At 36.4% G+C, this 18,966-nt stretch overlaps 1 protein-coding gene across 18 annotated transcripts in view; it reads left to right on the top strand.

Annotated features, from left to right (window-relative positions):
* Window positions 1-18,966, top strand: part of MYT1L (myelin transcription factor 1 like) — a 304,512-nt gene that overhangs the window by 189,681 nt on the left and 95,865 nt on the right. For 15 of the 18 annotated variants that reach the window (XM_077782400.2, XM_021551206.4, XM_021551208.4 and 12 more), the window contains one exon: window positions 12,329-12,702. In XM_077782400.2, coding sequence (XP_077638526.1) covers window positions 12,329-12,702 — 374 coding nt within the window. The remainder of the gene's footprint in view (window positions 1-12,328; window positions 12,703-18,966) is intronic. The other 3 variants (XM_077782401.2, XM_077782406.2, XM_077782409.2) reach the window with 1 other exon arrangement.

Below are 18,966 nucleotides of genomic sequence, written 5' to 3' on the forward strand. Positions count from 1 at the left end.
CACAAGGAGCATTTCACAACATATAAATCAGAAAATAAGGACATAATTTTAGAGCACAACTATAAATAGACCTTTGGTATTGAAATTGAAGACAAGGATCCACAAAATTACTAAGTCTGTAGTTGACCAAACTTGTAATAGAAAACCAGTTTGTGTATTTCTTGAAGTGCTGCCAGTTTAGCTAATCTGTGCTGCTCAGGGCTTTCTACCTGCCAGAATGTTTGAGATTTGCAGGCTGTAGGTACCAGCATCCTCTGATCCAGACGACACAGCAGGTATTCTCTGCTCACACTAACATGCAGTCACCTCATTTCTATAGACAGCATAGCAGTCACACCCCTTTCACTGAAAAAAATCATGGTAGTTGTGCATCCTGGGCCAGCAGTGTTAATTAGGGAGCAACGTACGGCTTCAGTTTTTCCACTAGCCTGAATGGGTGCAAGCATCATGGTAATTCTCAAGCCAGAGCCATACCAAAATGATGAAGGTGAAGACTGACAAGGATCCTTCTGTCCTGGCTGTTGAAGTCAGGCCTTTGAGCAGAAGGAAGTGTGAGGTTTTTTACAGAGAACAAAGAGAACTTAGTCTGATAGTTAAAGGACTGCTCTAGAGGAACCAGATTTGGAGCCATAAGAGATTGTTTGGGTAAAACCAACCAACCAAAAAAAAAAAACAACTAACCAAAAAAACCCCCCCCAAAAAAACCAACAACAAAAAACCAACCAAAAAACACAAAGAAAGAAAAAAACCCACCCACCTTAAAAACAAAAACAAAACAAAACAAAAAAAAAAATCAAGAAAACAGATAGGGTGTTTATTTCCTTGACAATTTCTTCAACCTTGATAAAATTTTTGAATTGTAATTAAAAAGAAAAAAGTCAGATACAGGTAACATGCCACCTGTATCAAAACAGAAAGCAATAAAGTAGCCATACATACTACAGGCATGACTTTTCTACCTGAATCAGAGTGTCTTTTTTGGATTATGAGTCATATTTTCAAGATTATGCATAAGTCAGAGTTGCAAGTACATGCAGACATCAAGAACAGAAAAGTTATTTTAGAAGCATTCTTTTCATGATACTTCATATTTCTTAGTGTGGATATAGCACATGATTGCTCTCGTGACTCCCAGGTTTATATACCTACATGTTATCCAGTGGGGAATTTATTATTTAAGGAGCTGATGACCTGTGATGTTGCCACAACTATTATCATGATAGATCTCCAGATAGAAAGAGAACACTTTTAAAAGTAACTAACTCATTGCTAACTAAATTTCAATGACATGCTAAGGATCAGATACCTCAAACTCTTAAAAAAAAATTAAAGTAATCTTTGAAGTGGCACACACTTTCTAAAAAGTTGGCTTTTATATTTTAAAAACAAAGAATCTTTTCCCCCTCTTGCCATCTTCCTGTTACACATTCCTATTTCCAGTCATTTCTCAATTTTACTCTTTGGTCCTTGGACAAGAATATTATTCTGGACCTTTCGCCATTCAGTCTTGCCACCTTTCCTGCCTATACATCTTTAAAACTGAGCAGCTGAAATTCAGAGAGGGACAACTGCCAATTTCTCTTAAAAATCTAGCCATAGGAGGTATATTGGCAGCAGATTTTCAATGGAAAATGCCATTTCCTCCCACAGCCCAGCTGCCACATTTAAACCATGCTGTGTGGGGCTTCCACTCTCTTGGGAGGCTATTTTCATTTGCCTTCAGAGATTCTTCCACAGTCTAATGGAACTCACTGTCAGCTATAAAAAGCAACATTATGTGCCATAGTATTTTTTTTTAATTGTGATATGACTCAAGTTGAAGCCTTCTTATTCTGAACTAGAATGTGATGGAATTCAGTTTGACTTTTTTGTTTGTTTTTTTTTTTCACCTGTACGGTCATCCTTCCTTTAATCAATATATAAAAAAATTCCAGATTAAATCAAAGCCATTTAGATACCTGTTTTTTAAAGTTGTGTGATTAACCTAGGAGGTAAGCTTTCATTTTTAGACTAGAGTATTTCTAATTGTCCTAATAATGAAAAATTAAAGCTGAAAAACATCAACTGAACATGATATTAGATTTGTCCTTTGAGTTTGTCAACAGCTTGAACCAATTTCTTTATGATAGGTAAGCTTGTAACTTACTGGAAATACTATCTGCAAGACTCCGTAATACTACAACAAAGCAACTTCTGTGTGCTGCAGAAGGATACTAATTCAGAAGATTATTATCACAAACAAATATATGCCTTTCAGGGTGTAAGTCATGGCATAGTGGAAGAGGTTCTCAATTCTTTAACAAGCAGAATTTAGAATATTTCACACTTGAATGACTCCTAACCAACCGTGCAAGGCACAGAGCAGTATCCTGTGGCTTAAGCTGGAGGTGAGACTGGTACATAAGCACTGAAGTGTTTGCAGATTGTCTCACTTTGCTTTTGTCATCTTTTTCCTGTAATTTCAGTGTTTACTGATGACAGTTGTGTGTTAGAAGGCTGCTCCGCACCATTACTCCTTTCCACTGGTTATATTCTGTAGCTGTTAGCTTTTTGATCAAGTAAGAATCTTACTGCTATAGTTACAGGAAAATTGTTGTATCCTATTTCTTATTCGTATGTCTTTCTTAGTTAAAATTAAGTTGGAAGTCAGTGCTATTGTGTGTCTATACAGAAATGATGAGAAGATTATTTATGATAGGAATCAGTAGCTGATAGTATCACTGTAGTAGTCCTGCATTATAGATGTGATAAAATGACAGCATACTCTATTACTCAATACTTAAGTACATGCTAGAATGACAGTATGACCTATTGTGTTGTTGTTAAATATGATCCATCAAGTCTATGTCTATGGGTGTTGATTCTACTAATAGAAAAACAGTATCTAGCCATGTTTTTGAATGATGACAGTATAGCTACATGAGCCACCTTTGATTTCCAGCAGTTTATTTCCCTTGGTTTTTTGAATGCTTGAACATAGTGTGCTGAATTGCTTAAAGGAAATCACATTTAAAATATTGGAATAGAAACATTTCGTATCATGTTCAAGGTTCAAACATTGTGACTGTGCAAAATATTTTGTAAGTGATGCACTCTTGTAGCATATTCTGAGCCTTTCAAATTGGTCATGATTGATTGTGAACTTTTTAATTTTATGGTGTATTATAATGAAAAATAAATAAATTGGAATTTGCCCTACCCTCTACCTATAAACAAAGTTATGATTCCCACTGAGGCTGAAAACACAGGATACACACAAATCTGGACACCTTGACTTGCACTAGATGACGCTTTTATTTGACTCAGTTTAGCAAACAGAATTTTCATCTCTGTAGAAAGATAGAAAATTTTCTTTCCCAAAGTTTTCCTTCAAATTTATATATATATATATTTTTAGATAAATGTGGACTTTGGGACTTTGATTTCGTGCAGAAGTCAGTGTTCTTTGAGTTAGTGCAGAAATGATCACTGATTCTGCATGCTCCTGTTTTTATGTGTCTGGGTTGCATCTAAATCAACATCAAAGTGCGCAGAATCAATAACCACTTAGCAAAACTTGATTATATGCATTTCATCTAATGAATCAATGAGTCATTAAACCTGTGGTCTTCGCACTGTCCTGCACTCGTTGATCAGCCCCACTATTCAAGGATCAGGCAACAAAACATTATCAATTGTGTCTTCTTGCTCTTGAACACAGTTAAGTTGGGTATTTGCCATCGTAAAATTAGAGGGAAACTCCAGATTTGTCTGATATTGGAACATGTGGGTAGTCTTGAAAAGATTGTGAAGCTATAGGGAGAAGAATTATTCAAGTTAAGTGATGCAGCAGCTGCGTAAAGGAAAGAAACAGGTTTGGGGTTTCTCATTATGAAAGTATGGTATGTGGCTTTACATTCTATTAGGTATTGTCTTTATTGAATCTGGACAGACAATTAAAAAGAAAATGAAGAGAGAGAAAAATTCTTGGATTTGTCTCACTTTTAACAGATTCCAAAGTAGTAGAAATATAAGCACCAATACCTGCCTTTATTGTCACTACATAAAGTGTCTAAGAAAGACAAGATGAATAGCCTCCCAGGAGACTCCTGTTTCTCTTCCCTAAATTATTAAGGTATCTTAGCATGAGATATTTAGACTTAGGTTTTGGAAGCCATGAGGTAGGTGAGAGAGGAACCCCATTAATGACATCATAAGTCATGGGGAAATCAGATATTATATTGATTTAGTTGTATAAATACTTCAATAGTTTGAATAATCAACAATTGCAGGGCATGCACTTATGGTGCCATGTAAGTTTTTAGTCTCATGATGTGTTACATGTATTTTGTGTCTTACTTGAAATGACCTCTCCATGGCTGAGAGTTTTCCCCTGTATTTGTACAACACGTAGAAATACATTATTGTGCCTCACTTTCCTTCACTGAATAGCTGTTGTATTCAACCAATTAAATAAACTTGTTTGAAGGGATTGGTTATGGCAAAACTTAAAGTTTCCTTTTAATTGTCATGTCCCAAGAGCAGAGGTTTTGATGATGGGTTAAATGATCTCACCAGCCAGAGGGCAGGTTAACTTGTCAGTGGTCCTCCCAGGGTGCAGTAACACCAGTGTGAACTGTGGTGGGGAGACATTTCACATGCAGATGTGTTAGCTTGTCAGTGGTCCTCCCAGGGTGCAGTAACACCAGTTTGGTGTCTTAGTGAACTGTGGTGGGGAGACATTTCACATGGAGATGTGTAGGGACCAATGAAATAAAAGATTCCTGCTTTGATTCAATTTACTGTGACTGTATTAACTAGATCAAAGCTATTCTACTTAATTGGTTTAAAAATATATATTTCAAGATCTGAATTTCTAAAAGAAAAAATACTTGAGTCTTGAGCTTCATCATTTACTTCTGGCATATCATTCTATCTCATATTATTTTCACTTTTAACTCTTTTGGCAATGCTGGTTTGTAGGTACCAGTTCTTTTATGTTCATTTAGTTAAATATTTCTATACACAGGTGAATCTGTGATATATTCATGGCTATTTATATGTTTGAAAAGGCTCTGAGGTGAAAAAGGCTTTTAAAACTCTATGAAGAAAGTATCATGTCTTCCTCTGCCTTTTGAGATCCAGCATGCTTCTGGTCACTTCTGTAACTTTTCTTACTGTTCCATAATGTGGAAGAGTAAATATTTGCAGCTCCAGAAGGAAAAGCAGTTTGAATTCTACATTTTATTTGAGTTCTACATTTCACTCATTCCTGTCACTGTAGCTTGTGCCTATTAAGGTAAATTAATAGTTTTCACTGAACTGAATTACTATTGTATACATACCTAAACTGAAAAAGTCAGCAAAGTTCTTCATTTATGGCACACATAAATGAAGTAAAGATGGTGTGTTTTGATACTGCACACATAAAAGCACTTCCTGCTCATAAGTATCTGATTTATTTAATCAGAGGCAGAAACTCATGGGAAAGCCAATTTTTTATACAGAAAAATTGTAGAGATGAGTTTATTGTATTTTAAAAGATATTTTTTAATTTAAATTATAATTTAAATACATAAAAGCATATTAATTTGATCATACTTTTCAAAAAATATTTAAGTATGTGAAACCATATTTTCCAAAGCACTGGCTCTGGATTAATGCCCTAACCCCAGCTGAGAAGATAGAGGTTCGGTCAGTCATTCTGTAAGTGGCCTTAAATGGCACAGTGCTTGGCAGTGCAGTGGTTGCAAGAAGCATCCCTGATTCTGGAACAGTATTCAAGGCTCTGGCTCAGTTGCCAGCAGGTTTCTGGAGAGCTGATTTGAGTAAGCCTGTCTTCTAGATTGGGATTCATAGTACATAAGGTGCCAGCACAGGGAATTTTAATTCATCTGGTGGGAAGCACCAAAACCAGTGTGTCCCAGCTCCATCTTCTAGGCTGCAAGTAGCCATCTCTAAAACAGAAGCCTCAAAACTCCATGTCTTGCTTGAACTTTCACTTCTTGCTTTTCCCATTTTCTCTTCTATTTTGTCATCTCTTCTATGGCTTTCACAGCCTAGGAAGGTTTGACTCAATACCTCTCATATTCAAAAAGAGTATGCAGGCATTATGTGAGACTTTTATGGGGTAGAAAAGATTCCTGACAACTGTGGCTTAGAAGTAATTTGTAATTTCCCACATGAAGTTTGACTTTACCACCCTGCAATTAGCACTGTCCACTGCTGCTCCTTCCTGTAGCAAGTTGGTGTACTTTTAGTAGTATTCAAATATGGATGGAAAATCATCTTCAGCAGAAGGAGTTTATTCTTGCAATTGAATAGGCAAATCACTATTAATTAATCTTTTTTAATGAATTTATTATCATTCTTTCATTCCTAGCAATTCATTGATCCAACTTCACCAGGAGAGCTACTAGGTCTTTGTAATAGTGCATAGTCTGCTGGGAAGGGCTTCCTACTGGAGTTCAGGGAATTCAAGTTATGGGGTTTGCTGGAATCTAAATATTTATTTTCAGGTCAGCTTCCATCAATTGATGGTATCGGCCCTTTCGAGCTAATAGTCACTGCCTCGAGAGTGATTGAAAATATTGCAGTGTTATGCAAATTAATTGGATTTGCTCATTCTTTTAAAAGCCTGGATTTGTTAGAGGACTTACCTGATACCTAAAACTCTTCATCTGGAGGTCTGGACTTGGATGTTATCTAGCCCAAACCAAAAATAATACCTAACAATATCCAGTGGGACAACTATAGATGCTTTGGGAACCTTCTGCCTGAAGCCTTAAGCAGAAGTTTGCTTCCAAACATATTCTTCCTAATTTGCAATATTAAAAACTGTACATGATAAAATTCCACTTCACAACCACTTCAGCTACTGAAGTACTTAATTTAGTCTTTCGGATAACCTCATTAGGTGTTTTTATAGAAAATTTTTAGCTTTTATTCCCTACCAAATGTTTTGGTTTCTGTTAAATTGAATTCTCGCATTAAAAAAAAAGAATGAGATCACTGTTTCTTGGGACACTTCTTAGTTTGACATTATTCAGATTTAGAGCATAACATTGGCATTCTCTTATTTTTCTTCACTTGGAACTTATAGCATGAGTCATCTGAAATAATAGATTCAATAGAAAAAAGATACATCTAAAAAAAGAATGCTGGTAAACATAGCACATAGGAATTACTTTATCCAAATTGGGTATTTAAATTTGACTGCACTCTTAATTGTCATATAGCCTCCCTTTCTCATTTTCCTCTAAGAGGTGAACTCCTCTAGATAGAGGTGTCATGTTCCAACTTTGGTGTGCAAGTTGTCATATTGTGGAGGGAAAAAAATTGGTCAGTAATCTGATTTATAAAATCCAGTGTATTAAATAGAAAATCCAGGTCCTATACTATGTATATTGAAATACATATGTTAATTGTTATAGATTAGAAATAATAACCATATTAATTATACTGAAAATTATATTATATTAGTAATAATATATATTAAAAATCAATCTGGTCTAGACAGGAAATACCTATTTCCTGAACTCCTGTTGAATGTATCAGTGAGTAGCCTCATAAAGTTTTTAATGGAGAAAAATTGCATGAAAGTTAAAAAGATACCATAAGTCGTATTCTGTCTAAGGAGTATAAGGTAATACATTATTTCTTCAATTTCTTAAATTATTAATGTCTATATGTCCTCTTGGAGCTTATCACTATGAAATTCAACAACATTCTTTCCACAAGAATTATTCATGACAGATTCCAAAAACCAGAGATGACTGAGACACACAGCAAAGCAGTGAAGAATATTCCAAAGTGTGTCTCAGGAAGCCCAGGTATATATCCTGCTGAAAGCCAAGAGAGCTGAAGCGTGAGGAGAAAATAAGACAAACACAGCTGATCAGGGAAATACAGGGAGCAATAAAATAATGGATAAAGGCAGACACAACACATAAATCAATGGGGTCAACGTTCTGAGCAGGGATAAACAAGTCTAAAAATAACCAAATAAGGGGATGATCAGAGAAGCCAAAATTGAAAATGCAGAGAAAATTGCACAAGCTGTAAGGACAAACAATAGGAGTTTTCACAAATACATGAGGAACAAGGGGTCAGTGAGAGAGACTGTCATCTCCATACGTGGGGAAGGCAGTGGCAGAGGCTGCTGGGAAGCCAGCGCAGCCTTCCCCTTGGTGTGCTCGCTGGGAGACCACAGGGAACACGCCAGAAACAGAGAGAAGTGTCCTGGAGGCAGAATCTGAAAAATTAATGAAACAAAGGATGAGAGTGGAGCAGGTTAAGAAAGAAAAAGAAGAAAATAGGACAGCTATTAACAGTAGGCTTCAGGTCTGGTGGCCTGTTTCCCAGGTTTCTGAAACACATAGTGAGAGTTTTTTAAACTCTTTCAATCTATGAAGTCTGCAGCACATGAGGTATATAAAGCTGTGTGAGGTATACAGTTGAAAAGCAGAAGGAAGCCAGTGCAAGCCAGCATTGCAAAGGTTTTATATGAAAAATCATTACAATGATTTATACTTGTATCAGGTATAAATCCAAGTACAGACAAAACCAGATTCAGGGTTGCAGAATATCTGGTTCAAATTAATTAGGAGAGTTTACAAAAGCTGAGTTGAAGTTAACTAGTGATAGGAAAAGGAGTAATGAATAGAAATTAGAAGAGAAGAAATTTAGGCTGGATAGGATGAAGAAATGTTTTGCTGTGAGGGGTGAGGTTGTGGTTCATCCCTGAAACTGTTCAAGTCCACCTTGGACAAGGCCTTGGGCAATCCGGTCTAGTGGAAGGTGTCCCTGTCCACGGCAGAATAGTTTAAATCTGTGATCTTTAAGGTCCCTTCTAACCTAAACCATTCTGGAATTCTTTGAACTAGCATAACCCATTTCCTTCGAAAAACTATGTATTTCCAAGCCTTAATGTTGGGTCCAACCATTACAATATACAAATACTTGTTTCTTGTAGTTGCTGATGTATCCTCAGTTTTAATTCTATAAACAAACATACTGACCATAGATTCATAAACATATAAAGTCAAAGTTCACAATTTTACTTGAATAGCTGAGTTCCAAATAGTTATTTAATGAGATTTATAAAAGCATCAAAGTCATTAGACAGCTAACTGGAATTGATTTCCATTGCCAGTTGTGCACTTACCAGGGGGTCCTGAATCCCAACTAATGCCATAGATTCTCACAAACTTTATAATATATTGTGTAGAAGAATTTGCATTTAAAAAGTTGTGCAGTTCTTCGTAGTTGTCAAATGCAAAAATTAAACAACATTTCAAACCAAAATAGATGTATTTGTTATCTCCCTGTCCTTTACCTCATTTCTTAGGCTTCTTTGAATTCCAAAAGAGATTGTTTTGGGACATAACAACTATTTGGTATTCTTAGATGAAAGAAGATTGGATCAGGATGGAATTAATGTACTAGCTTTAGTGTGACAAAATGGCCATGGTTGGATGGGACTATGAGCAACCTGATTTAGTGAAAGGTGTCCCTGCCTATGGCAGGGCAGTTGGAAGTAGATGATTTTTAAGGTCCCATCCAAACCAAGCCATTCCATGACTCTATGAAAAACTATAGTTTGTATGAATGCCAGTGGGGAAAAATGTTCAGTTACACATCTGTGGGTGCCCTTTCAGTTCAGAGCTGCCCAAAATGTCATCAGTGCCACTTGCAAAGTTCTAAGAAGTTATAATAAGAGGAAGAAAGGTAATCCTGGGGATTTCTGGGGGTAAGCCTACTCACATCTTCAGAAATAAATACCAGGATTTTGAGAACATATAATTTAACAAACAACAGCATTGAAGCAGCTATGGTGAGGGTAGTATGCAACTGAAAGGGAAAGAACAGAAACCAAGAAACATCCATTCAGTAAATGTTAACCTGTCTGCCTGAATCATATTGAACAGATGTGCAAGTTTCTAAAACCTGCCTGAGCCCCAGGACATGATCAACTCTTGTTTTCCAGGATGCAGCCTCTCTTAGACACCTAAGTGAAACAGATTCCTCCCTAATTATCCAGCCATTTTCCTCAGTACAACACACACTCTGAAATACTAGTTCTGAGGAAAAATTTATCTACCTTCTCTCAGAGCTCCATGAAGAGAGTTTAAATAGGCAGCTGCTGAAACACCATAGCACCAGGGAAAGCACCAAAATAAACCTGCAGAACTACAAGAAACAGTGCTTCCCTTTCACCCTAGGTATTGTGCAGTGTCCAGACTAATGGAGATCGAATTTCTGTTTGTGCCTTGACTGTGATTATGTGGAATGTTTTCCATGGAAGCATGTCCTGCATTTCCCCTTTTTTCTGGGCAGCTGGATCCTGACCAAGAGGAGGACTCACAGGACAAGAGGCAGGACAGTCATTTGGCACTGAACTGTAGTAGTGATCTAGGACAAGGATTTCTTCTGTGTTTATAGGTTTTGCTTTGAAATTCTTTAGATAGAAACAAATATAGTCCAAAGAGAAAACACCAGGCGCGTAGGGCTCCCTATTTTTTCAGGTCTCTTAAAATTAGTGAAGATTTGGGCTTTTTCTTGCCTGCTGCATCAGAGTTTTGTGCTTCCAGGCACACTGGGGCTCATCTTCCATAAGAAGATGCTCTTCCACTGAAGATTCCTTCTGGGTGGAGCATGGCTCTGGAATCTGGAGGTTGTGGATCTATTCCCCCTCTAGCCTGCACCAGTAGGCCTCAACTTTGGTGCAGGTGTCTGGAATACACACATTCTGCTAGGATTACTACCCTAATCTCAAGTGATGTGCATTGGAATCTGTCTAAGTGGATGTACTTAAAATTATGCAGTATTTCTGTATAGTGTCAATGGAGGCAGGTGTTTTTAGGCATACTGGATTAGTCTTCAAAGACACATGTTGACCCCACAAAGAGAAAGGTACCTATATTGCAGAGAGGTCTCGTGTAGCAGGTTTTTCATGAACACAATCTTTTGTGACTCTCTATGTTCCTTAGATGTGTATGTGCCAGGCAGACTGTGAACAAGTGATTTGAAATTTAGGCAAGACAATACATAAGTTAGGCACTTAAATAAAGTGATTGGGTGTTTAAATAGAATTCTTTTTGCCTAAGTAGCAGTTTAAGTAATTGGGATGCATAACTGCTGGGATGCAATTAAATTAGACCAAGATCAAAACTATGAGGACATGACGTAGAGTAGTACTAAATGTGGTGAAGCACTAGATTTTTCAGTGGTCTGACAGCAGAATATGAAGCATTATTAGAGTGGAAGAAAATAAGAGATCGTTGGTATATTGGGATAAAGGGAAAAAGAATATAACATTAAAGGGTAAGTTATTAATAGATATGCAGAAAAGGTTATAAAGAATGGTTGAAATATTCCAAAACTAGTTAATCACAGTAAGAAGACTAAAAACAGATATAGCCTGAGTAATAAACACAAGAAAAATGTGTAAAGAGGAGGTTCTTTAAACAAAAAAGAATGTGTGTGTGCAGTCACTCTGCACAGAAGGTTATAGAGGTTACACAAAGGAGATCTGGTTCAACAAATGCAGTTTATGTGACCTTTGAGGGACAGGTGGCTACTCTAGTAGAAGACTAGGACTCTGAAATACTCTTTCTGTTACAGTGCATTGAAATGATCCATAAGGAAGTGGTACTCAATTTTGAAAAGCCTTCTCAGTTGACAAAAATATTTTGTTTATTGATTGATTTTTTTTTTTTCTTTTAATATGAGAACACTTGTAACACTGGCCATGATAATTATTGGGGTTGGCTGTGTTGGGGAGCTTGCTTTCTCATTTCTCCAGCCTTGTAGCATATAATAGAGAAAACTGGTGGAGAATTTAAGAGTGATTCATTATTGGTTTTGTTATTATTATGTTATTTTGTATAGTAATAACAAAAACAACATTCAAAACACAATAATATTTTTATTATTTAAGCATCATTGAAACATAATTGCACACAAATTTTGAAGCATCTCTTTATTCCTGAATTCTGTACTGCTAGCTACAGGTAGGACAAGATTGCTGGTTTTTTAACTATATTCATCTATCTGCCTTAGAAAGGAGTGTAACATGTAAAATATAAAAATGAATGAGAAGGAGAAACACACATTTTTATCACTTCTGAAGCTGTTACGCTGTTGTGTATCTGTGACATTTTCAGGCAAATAATAGTCACTTGCATTTTCACAGGTTTTGTGTCCTCCCCCTTGGTCATCATTGCCATAACTTTACTTTGAAAACATGCACTTTGCAAACAGCAGCTTATCATGATGTAGAATTAGAATATGACCAAATAAAATCTGGAGGACAGTGTTATAATTTTTATTTTTTATTTTTGAACAGTGTTTATGGCTGTCCATTGGCAAAAAAAAGAAAAACACAAGATAAGCAACCCCAAGAACCAGCCCCCAAAAGAAAACCCTTTGTGGTAAAAGCAGACAACTCTTCAGTAGATGAGTGCTATGAAACTGATGGAACAGAGGAGATGGATGAAAAGGAAGAGGAAGAAGAGGAAGAGGATGAAGAAGAGGAGGAATATTCTGATGATAATGAGGAGCAAGGTGATGAGGAGGAGGATGATGAGGAGATAGATCGAGAAGAAGAAGAGGAGATTGAGGAGGAAGAAGAGGAGGATGAAGAGGAAGGTGAAGAAGTGGAGGATGAAGAGGAGGAGGAAGAAGAAGAGGAGGAAGAAGAGGAGGAGGAGGAAGAACGTGGTAATAATCAGAGTATTAGTAAAAAGTAAACAATGTGTGTTTTCTGGGTTAATCTTCTAGTGTGGTGTGTGAGGATTTAGCTGTTCAGTTCTCATTAAAGCTAATGGAAGTCATGCAGTTAAATCTCTCTGCTCCACACTGAAAATATACCCCCCTCTGTTCTCTTAACATTTATTTTAATAAGTCTGTCTTCCAAATGTTTTTAATACACCAGCACTCACATTTCAAAAAAGGAGGGTGGAGGTATGTTTGTGCTAAAAATGCTTTCATAAAATGTAATTCTAGTGTGGATTAATGCATGCAGTCACAAGGAGAATATTCAGAAAGGTACAAGCAAAGCATCAGCTACAGCTGGGTGCCTGTACTGATCATTTGCAAGGGTATTTGCTAGATCTGTTTACAGAATGTCAACAATTGCCCACATAAATTCTGTCACAATTTTGCAGATAATTTTTATGAGCAAAAATGGACCTCTTCCATTTGAAAATTTTACCCTATAGTTCTCCCTGCCCCAAGAAACTATCCAGAACTAACCGTTATAATATACTTTGTTTTTTTTAGACTTGAATTCTGTGTGCTTTAGTTGGTTCTATTAAAAATATAGCGAGTGACAGTTTTACATAGATAACGTCTTTCTAAAGTTCACATATTTTTGTTATTCTGCCATGGCATAAATGCCATTTAGACATACAGGTTACTGGTAGTAACCAAATTAATGCAGTAGCAATGTGATTAGCCTATTCAACTTTCTCTTTTTTTTTGGGATATTGGACTTTATATAATACTTTCAAAATATGTAATCAATGTCCATTTACTCCTTATGCTGATGACAGACATCATAATGCACTGGGGTGAAATGAAGGAATCATGCAAAAATTAATGAGCTATCTAAAAAGTATTTTGTTCCCATTTCCAGGGAACACGTTTTTGGTTGGGTAGATTCACCTTTCTAACCAATAAAAATATAAGAAAAGCTTTCAGCACTCCTCAGTTGGATTCCTCTTAGGAACCAGGTATGAAAGTTGTGTGACTTTTGTTTCAGCATTCTGTAAGGTCAGATCCTAAATCTTAAAGAAAGACTTTGGAAGTGTTCTTTCTCTTTGGGCGAGATGGTGGCCAGCTGGGTGGCTATCAGAGTTTTCTCAGATACTGCATCTGTGGCGTTTCCTCAATTGCCTGAGTTTACCACAAAATTGGTATAGGATAAATTGTCAGTCCTAAAAGTTGCATGAGTTTGATGCAGCAAAGAAGTAATTTCCTTTTGCAGGGAACTTTGCTGTGTCAGAACCTGGAAGAGTAGCTGCGTTAGACCAGGCTGATGGTGCAACTGCTGTCGCTCTCTTGATGAGCAGGTGTGGAATGTCCAGCAGTTTCTTTAAAAATAGTAGTGACTAATTTTGTTGGTGTCAACAAATTATGGTGCAGTTGCTGTGATTTCAGCTGACATTAAAACTTTGAATCTACACTATCAAAAATGATGAAAGGAAAAAAAACCTAAAGCAAAACTCAAGAGTTCGAGAAAATTGCTTCTGGCAAGCCAGCAGGCTTGATATTCAGTTTATTTTTCTGTGATAATGAAACACAGTGGTTTACTTATTCCAACACAGTTACACATGCAGTTAGTGGTCCTAATCAATGTGAAGAGGCTGACATTGTTTTTTGACTGCTTTCCTTCCATATATAGTAGGCTGTGGTTAAGAACTGCAAAAAATTTACAAAGGTACTTCTATTAACTGCTCTGCATATTACTTGAAATTAAAACTTACATAGGTCAAGTTTTTCTTAGGAACTCATGATATTCCAGTAATAAAACAAAAATATATTAATAAATAAATATATGTTCTATCTAAATGATAAGTCATTAAGAAAAATTCCTCTTGAAATCATAGAAGTGATTATAGAATTTCATTTGAAAAGTATTTCATGATCCTTTTGAGTATGCGCATAGGAATCAGTATTCAACAGTCCCAGAGCAGAGATGATTTACCAGGAAGAGTTTCTAGTAATTAATTAGGAAGATAGTATGGAGTTCCGTATATCTATGCCAAAGAGTAGAGCGTGATAACAGTTTGGCTGTGGTGAGGTCTAGAGACTAATCAATATATCATGTTTTAAAAATAGTTTCTTTCCTGTGGTTTCCAAGGGGGATACAAATGTTTCACTCTATCCTGCTTGTAGCAAAATCTGCATTGATAGAATTTGGACTGTTGATTTTCAAGAAAAGTAAGATACAAAACTATGTATTCTTAAACTACATGACCTGAATATGACTCTTGCCTTTATGTATTGACTATATGGAAAATTAGATCTGTCTGCTCTGACTTTAGTAGTCTCAATCACTTGCTGCTCACTACAAGGCTCACTATAATATTGTAGCAAACCACCTTATAAGTCACCTTGCAGGAAGTCCTAATGTGCTATAGTATTCCTGTCCCTAGAAACAAAATGTGGCATTATCCACTGGTCACCAGGATACCTATACAGTTCTCATGAAAGTTTCTGTCACTAGTGCTGTAGATGATAGCAGTTCAGAAAATCTCCAGAAGTAGCTATAATCTAGGTGAATGAAGTAGTTAAAATCATAAGTTTTGGTGACAGAAGAATTCCATCAGCAAGAACAGGATAGGACTATAGAGGTGAAAATGGGGAGGAGGGAGAAGGGAGAGGATAGGATGGTAAGAGTAAGTTATTTTACCATTTCTTAGGTCAAATTCAGTTTTCTAGTATAAAAGGGTAAATTCTGGGAAACTCAGATATGTTACTGGTGTGTCATTGTCCATTCCTTTTTTGCTTAAAGGAGTGGGAGTTTTGGATGGGTTTTTCACCACAGTATGCAGGTAATGTAGATAAACAGTTCCTATTGGAAATACTAGGCATTCACTGAAACCGTCACAGCCTTATCATTGGTAATCTAACCCTTAGAAAATACGGACTATCCTAACAGTCTGATAAATCTCCAAATATCAATTTAAAACTACAAAGAAAAAGAAACAACCAAACTTTTTTTATGAGTCCTAAATTCTGTTCTTGTACTTCTGTACACAATCCTTTGAACCAAAATTGATGTTTTAAACTCTCCATAAATAGCTAGCATATACTTTAAATTTCCATTAAATTTGAATCTCTTTGAAGAGCACCTATCCACCTATCTATGAAGAGACTAGAGAAGCCTTTATGTTCACCTCAACTGCTAAAGGAAAGATGAATCTTTCTGATTACCCTTCTGTCCCAGGAAAAAAAGGAAAGATAGATATGACCTGTGTTATCTGTGATAACCTACCCTGTAAATTGAAATACAAATGGGAAGGAGTGAGAGTAAAAGCTTCTTTTGGAGCACCCATTCTCTATGATGGCAACTGCCGAGAACCTTTGGATTAAAAACTGAAGTGTGCATTCAATTTTCAAGACAAACCAAAGTACTTTCTTCTGAGATGGGCTTGCTGCAGGTAGTTGGATCCTGAAGACCTTTCCACAATACTTTTCTATCTTAAAAATAATCTCCCTTGGAGAAGCTCCCAGAATGGATGTTCCAAGGAGCCATTTAGTCCATATCACAGGAAGACATTCAAAATGCTTGTACTCTGGGCATTTTCTAATCAAGATCAGGAGGAGTTAGGTTAGTTCTAGACCTAAGGAAATTGGATACATCATTAAAATCCATTTCACAGATGATGCTACAGGAACTATTGCAGTTTCTTAACAGGTGAATTTGGAGTCTTTTAGATCGTCCCTTACATTTTCTATTGATCTCAAAGTAATTGGCATAACCAGTTTACTAATGTGTGGTATTGCACCTAATTTTTCAAGTGAAATATACTTCAGAAATAGCTGTAAACCACAGATAGCAGTGTGTATTCAAAGGAAACACAGTACAGGTTTTTCTAATAAGACAAACTCACACATGGACGTAGCGATATATGTTCTACCTGTTTTCATATTTCATAGAATAATGCAGTTATTTAGGTTGGAAGATACCTCTGTGGTCATTGAATCCAACAGTATTTGTTTAAATTGTAGAATTGTTTTAAAAGAAATCAAAATATTTTTATGTTTTTCTTTCATTTGCATGAACTCAACACAGATAGACCCTAAAAATGTGAAATCCACCTATCAGTTCTATTAAGATTGTTATTGCCCTCCAATGTCTTTCTGATCCCCTTAACAGATTGTGTCAGAAGCACTTGTGCCCTCTAAGCAAGAAGAGATGCAAACACAAATCTAAAATTTGAAAGAAGCCCATGTGCTGAGGAAAACATGTTGCCACAGAGCTTTCCAGCTGTGCATGTTGCTGAAAACACTCCTGATAACATAAACATCTTGATGAAATGAAGACAACCTATCTGTATTAGCAAGGTCATCTGTCAGCCTGCTGACCACTAATCATACTCATTTATTCAAACTGCTAGAAGGAAAGTGGTCATCTATTTGGTGAACACAGTAGGTGTTCAGTCTTAATCAGAGCAGAGAGCTATACTCAAGTGTACCTCACAGACAAAACACCTAGTAGAAGTAAATTATAGCTTTAAATTAATAGGCCAGGAAACAAAAACTGCCTAGGACAATGTGTATGGGAAAAACTTGTCTTTTTCAGGGCCAAAGAAGACTAAAAAATACCTGATGTTTACATAAGACAAAGCCGATCTAAATTCTTTGCTAATGAATTTTACTGCTGTACTGTACCTTGATAAAAGATATCCTGTGCTTAGGGTGTCTCACACCCTAATAATAACCACCTGAAAAAAACAAAAAACCTTAGAGTTGCTCCTGGAAGACATTATCCTGGGCATTGCATTCTTTTCCTCTGGATAAAAAGTTACTTTTCTGGTCTAGTTACCCATTTAGTCTGGTTAAATGCTCAATCCCAGTGTCATTGAGTCAAGGCTCCTGATAAGAACTTTTATTGATACTGAGATTATCTCAGTTGATTAGAACATAATGCTAATAATACCAAAGCTGTGTGTTTGACCTCTTTATGGGCCACTTCCTTAAGAGCTGCACTTGATGATCCTTGGAGTTACCTTCCAACTCAGAATATTCTGTGAATCTGTAATACCTGCTTTTTCCATTGAAGAAGCAAGCATGGATTACAACATATTCTGCTGTTTAGCTGCTTATATTTCATACTGAGAGATTCACACTCAGCATTTTCACTAGAAATTTTTTGTTGGAAATAATGCAATTAAAACATTTGGTACTGCTAGTTCAGGCCTGGAAACCCCAAGGTTGTTGGAGTAGGATGGGGAAACAGCTAGCTGGTAAATACCCCTGGATACTTCTAGTTCTTGTGGAAAAAGTTTAGATCTTTTTGTTACTGTCATGTGTTTGTGGTTGGTTGGTTGTTCAGTTGGTTGGTTTGTTGATTGCTTAAATATGACTCAAGTGTTAGTAAATTCTGCTTTTAACTGTGTTTCATGCTCAAGCTCTTTACTATAGACAATATAATTTAAATTCATTATAGCATTATTTAAATATAATATTTTAATTATCTGAAGTAAGATTGGGTCTGATATTGAATTGTTTCCATCAAGACAAATCAAGAATAGCTTTATGTCAGTAGAGTTCCATTTATGTGAGGTGGTATGTTGCACATGTCATCCCTAAGTTTTCCTCCTTTTGAAGAACTATTTTAGAAGACTTCCTTCAATTTGAATTTTTAACTCAGAAGCTCAGTAAACCTTCTGGGCTGTGTCTAAAAACTTAGAATTATATTAACTCTACACCTTTAGCAATGTACTTAAGTATCATTCTCATGTAGAGGTTTACATATTTAACTCCTTTCCTACAAATAAAAGGACTTAAATGATAATGTGAAATATCAATCCTTCAAAAGCAAATGATTCAATTATAGCTTTCTGCAGTGTAAAGAAATTATTCACCTTTAATGAGACAGATTCTAGATCTCTGTCAAACAGCACTTTGGTTGATGTAAGCAGAAATTCTGTGGAGGACATTGGCTAATAAAGTGTTCAGGGTCTGAACTGAAAGCCTTAGTGAAAGCAACAAGGAACACATTCAGTACCACATCTTATTTCAATGCTGCTTTATTCTGAAACTGCTTCACATGGCATGGGGCTGCTTTTTTGTGTTTTTAATACACTAACCCCTTCCTTCAGTGTTAGCTGAACACGTGATGTTGGGCCCTTGTACTGTCAAATTGTTTCAGGGCTTGTCTGTGACTAAAGCTTTCTCTATCCTTGCCAGTAGGATTGGAAAGGAAACATGTCTCAGCAGGACTGCTTTGGTTACTCACAGGTTGCAGTCCTC

Source organism: Lonchura striata, chromosome 3, assembly GCF_050655825.1.
Source record: "Lonchura striata isolate lonStrDom1 chromosome 3, ASM5065582v1, whole genome shotgun sequence".
In the NCBI taxonomy this organism is placed as follows: domain Eukaryota; kingdom Metazoa; phylum Chordata; class Aves; order Passeriformes; family Estrildidae; genus Lonchura; species Lonchura striata.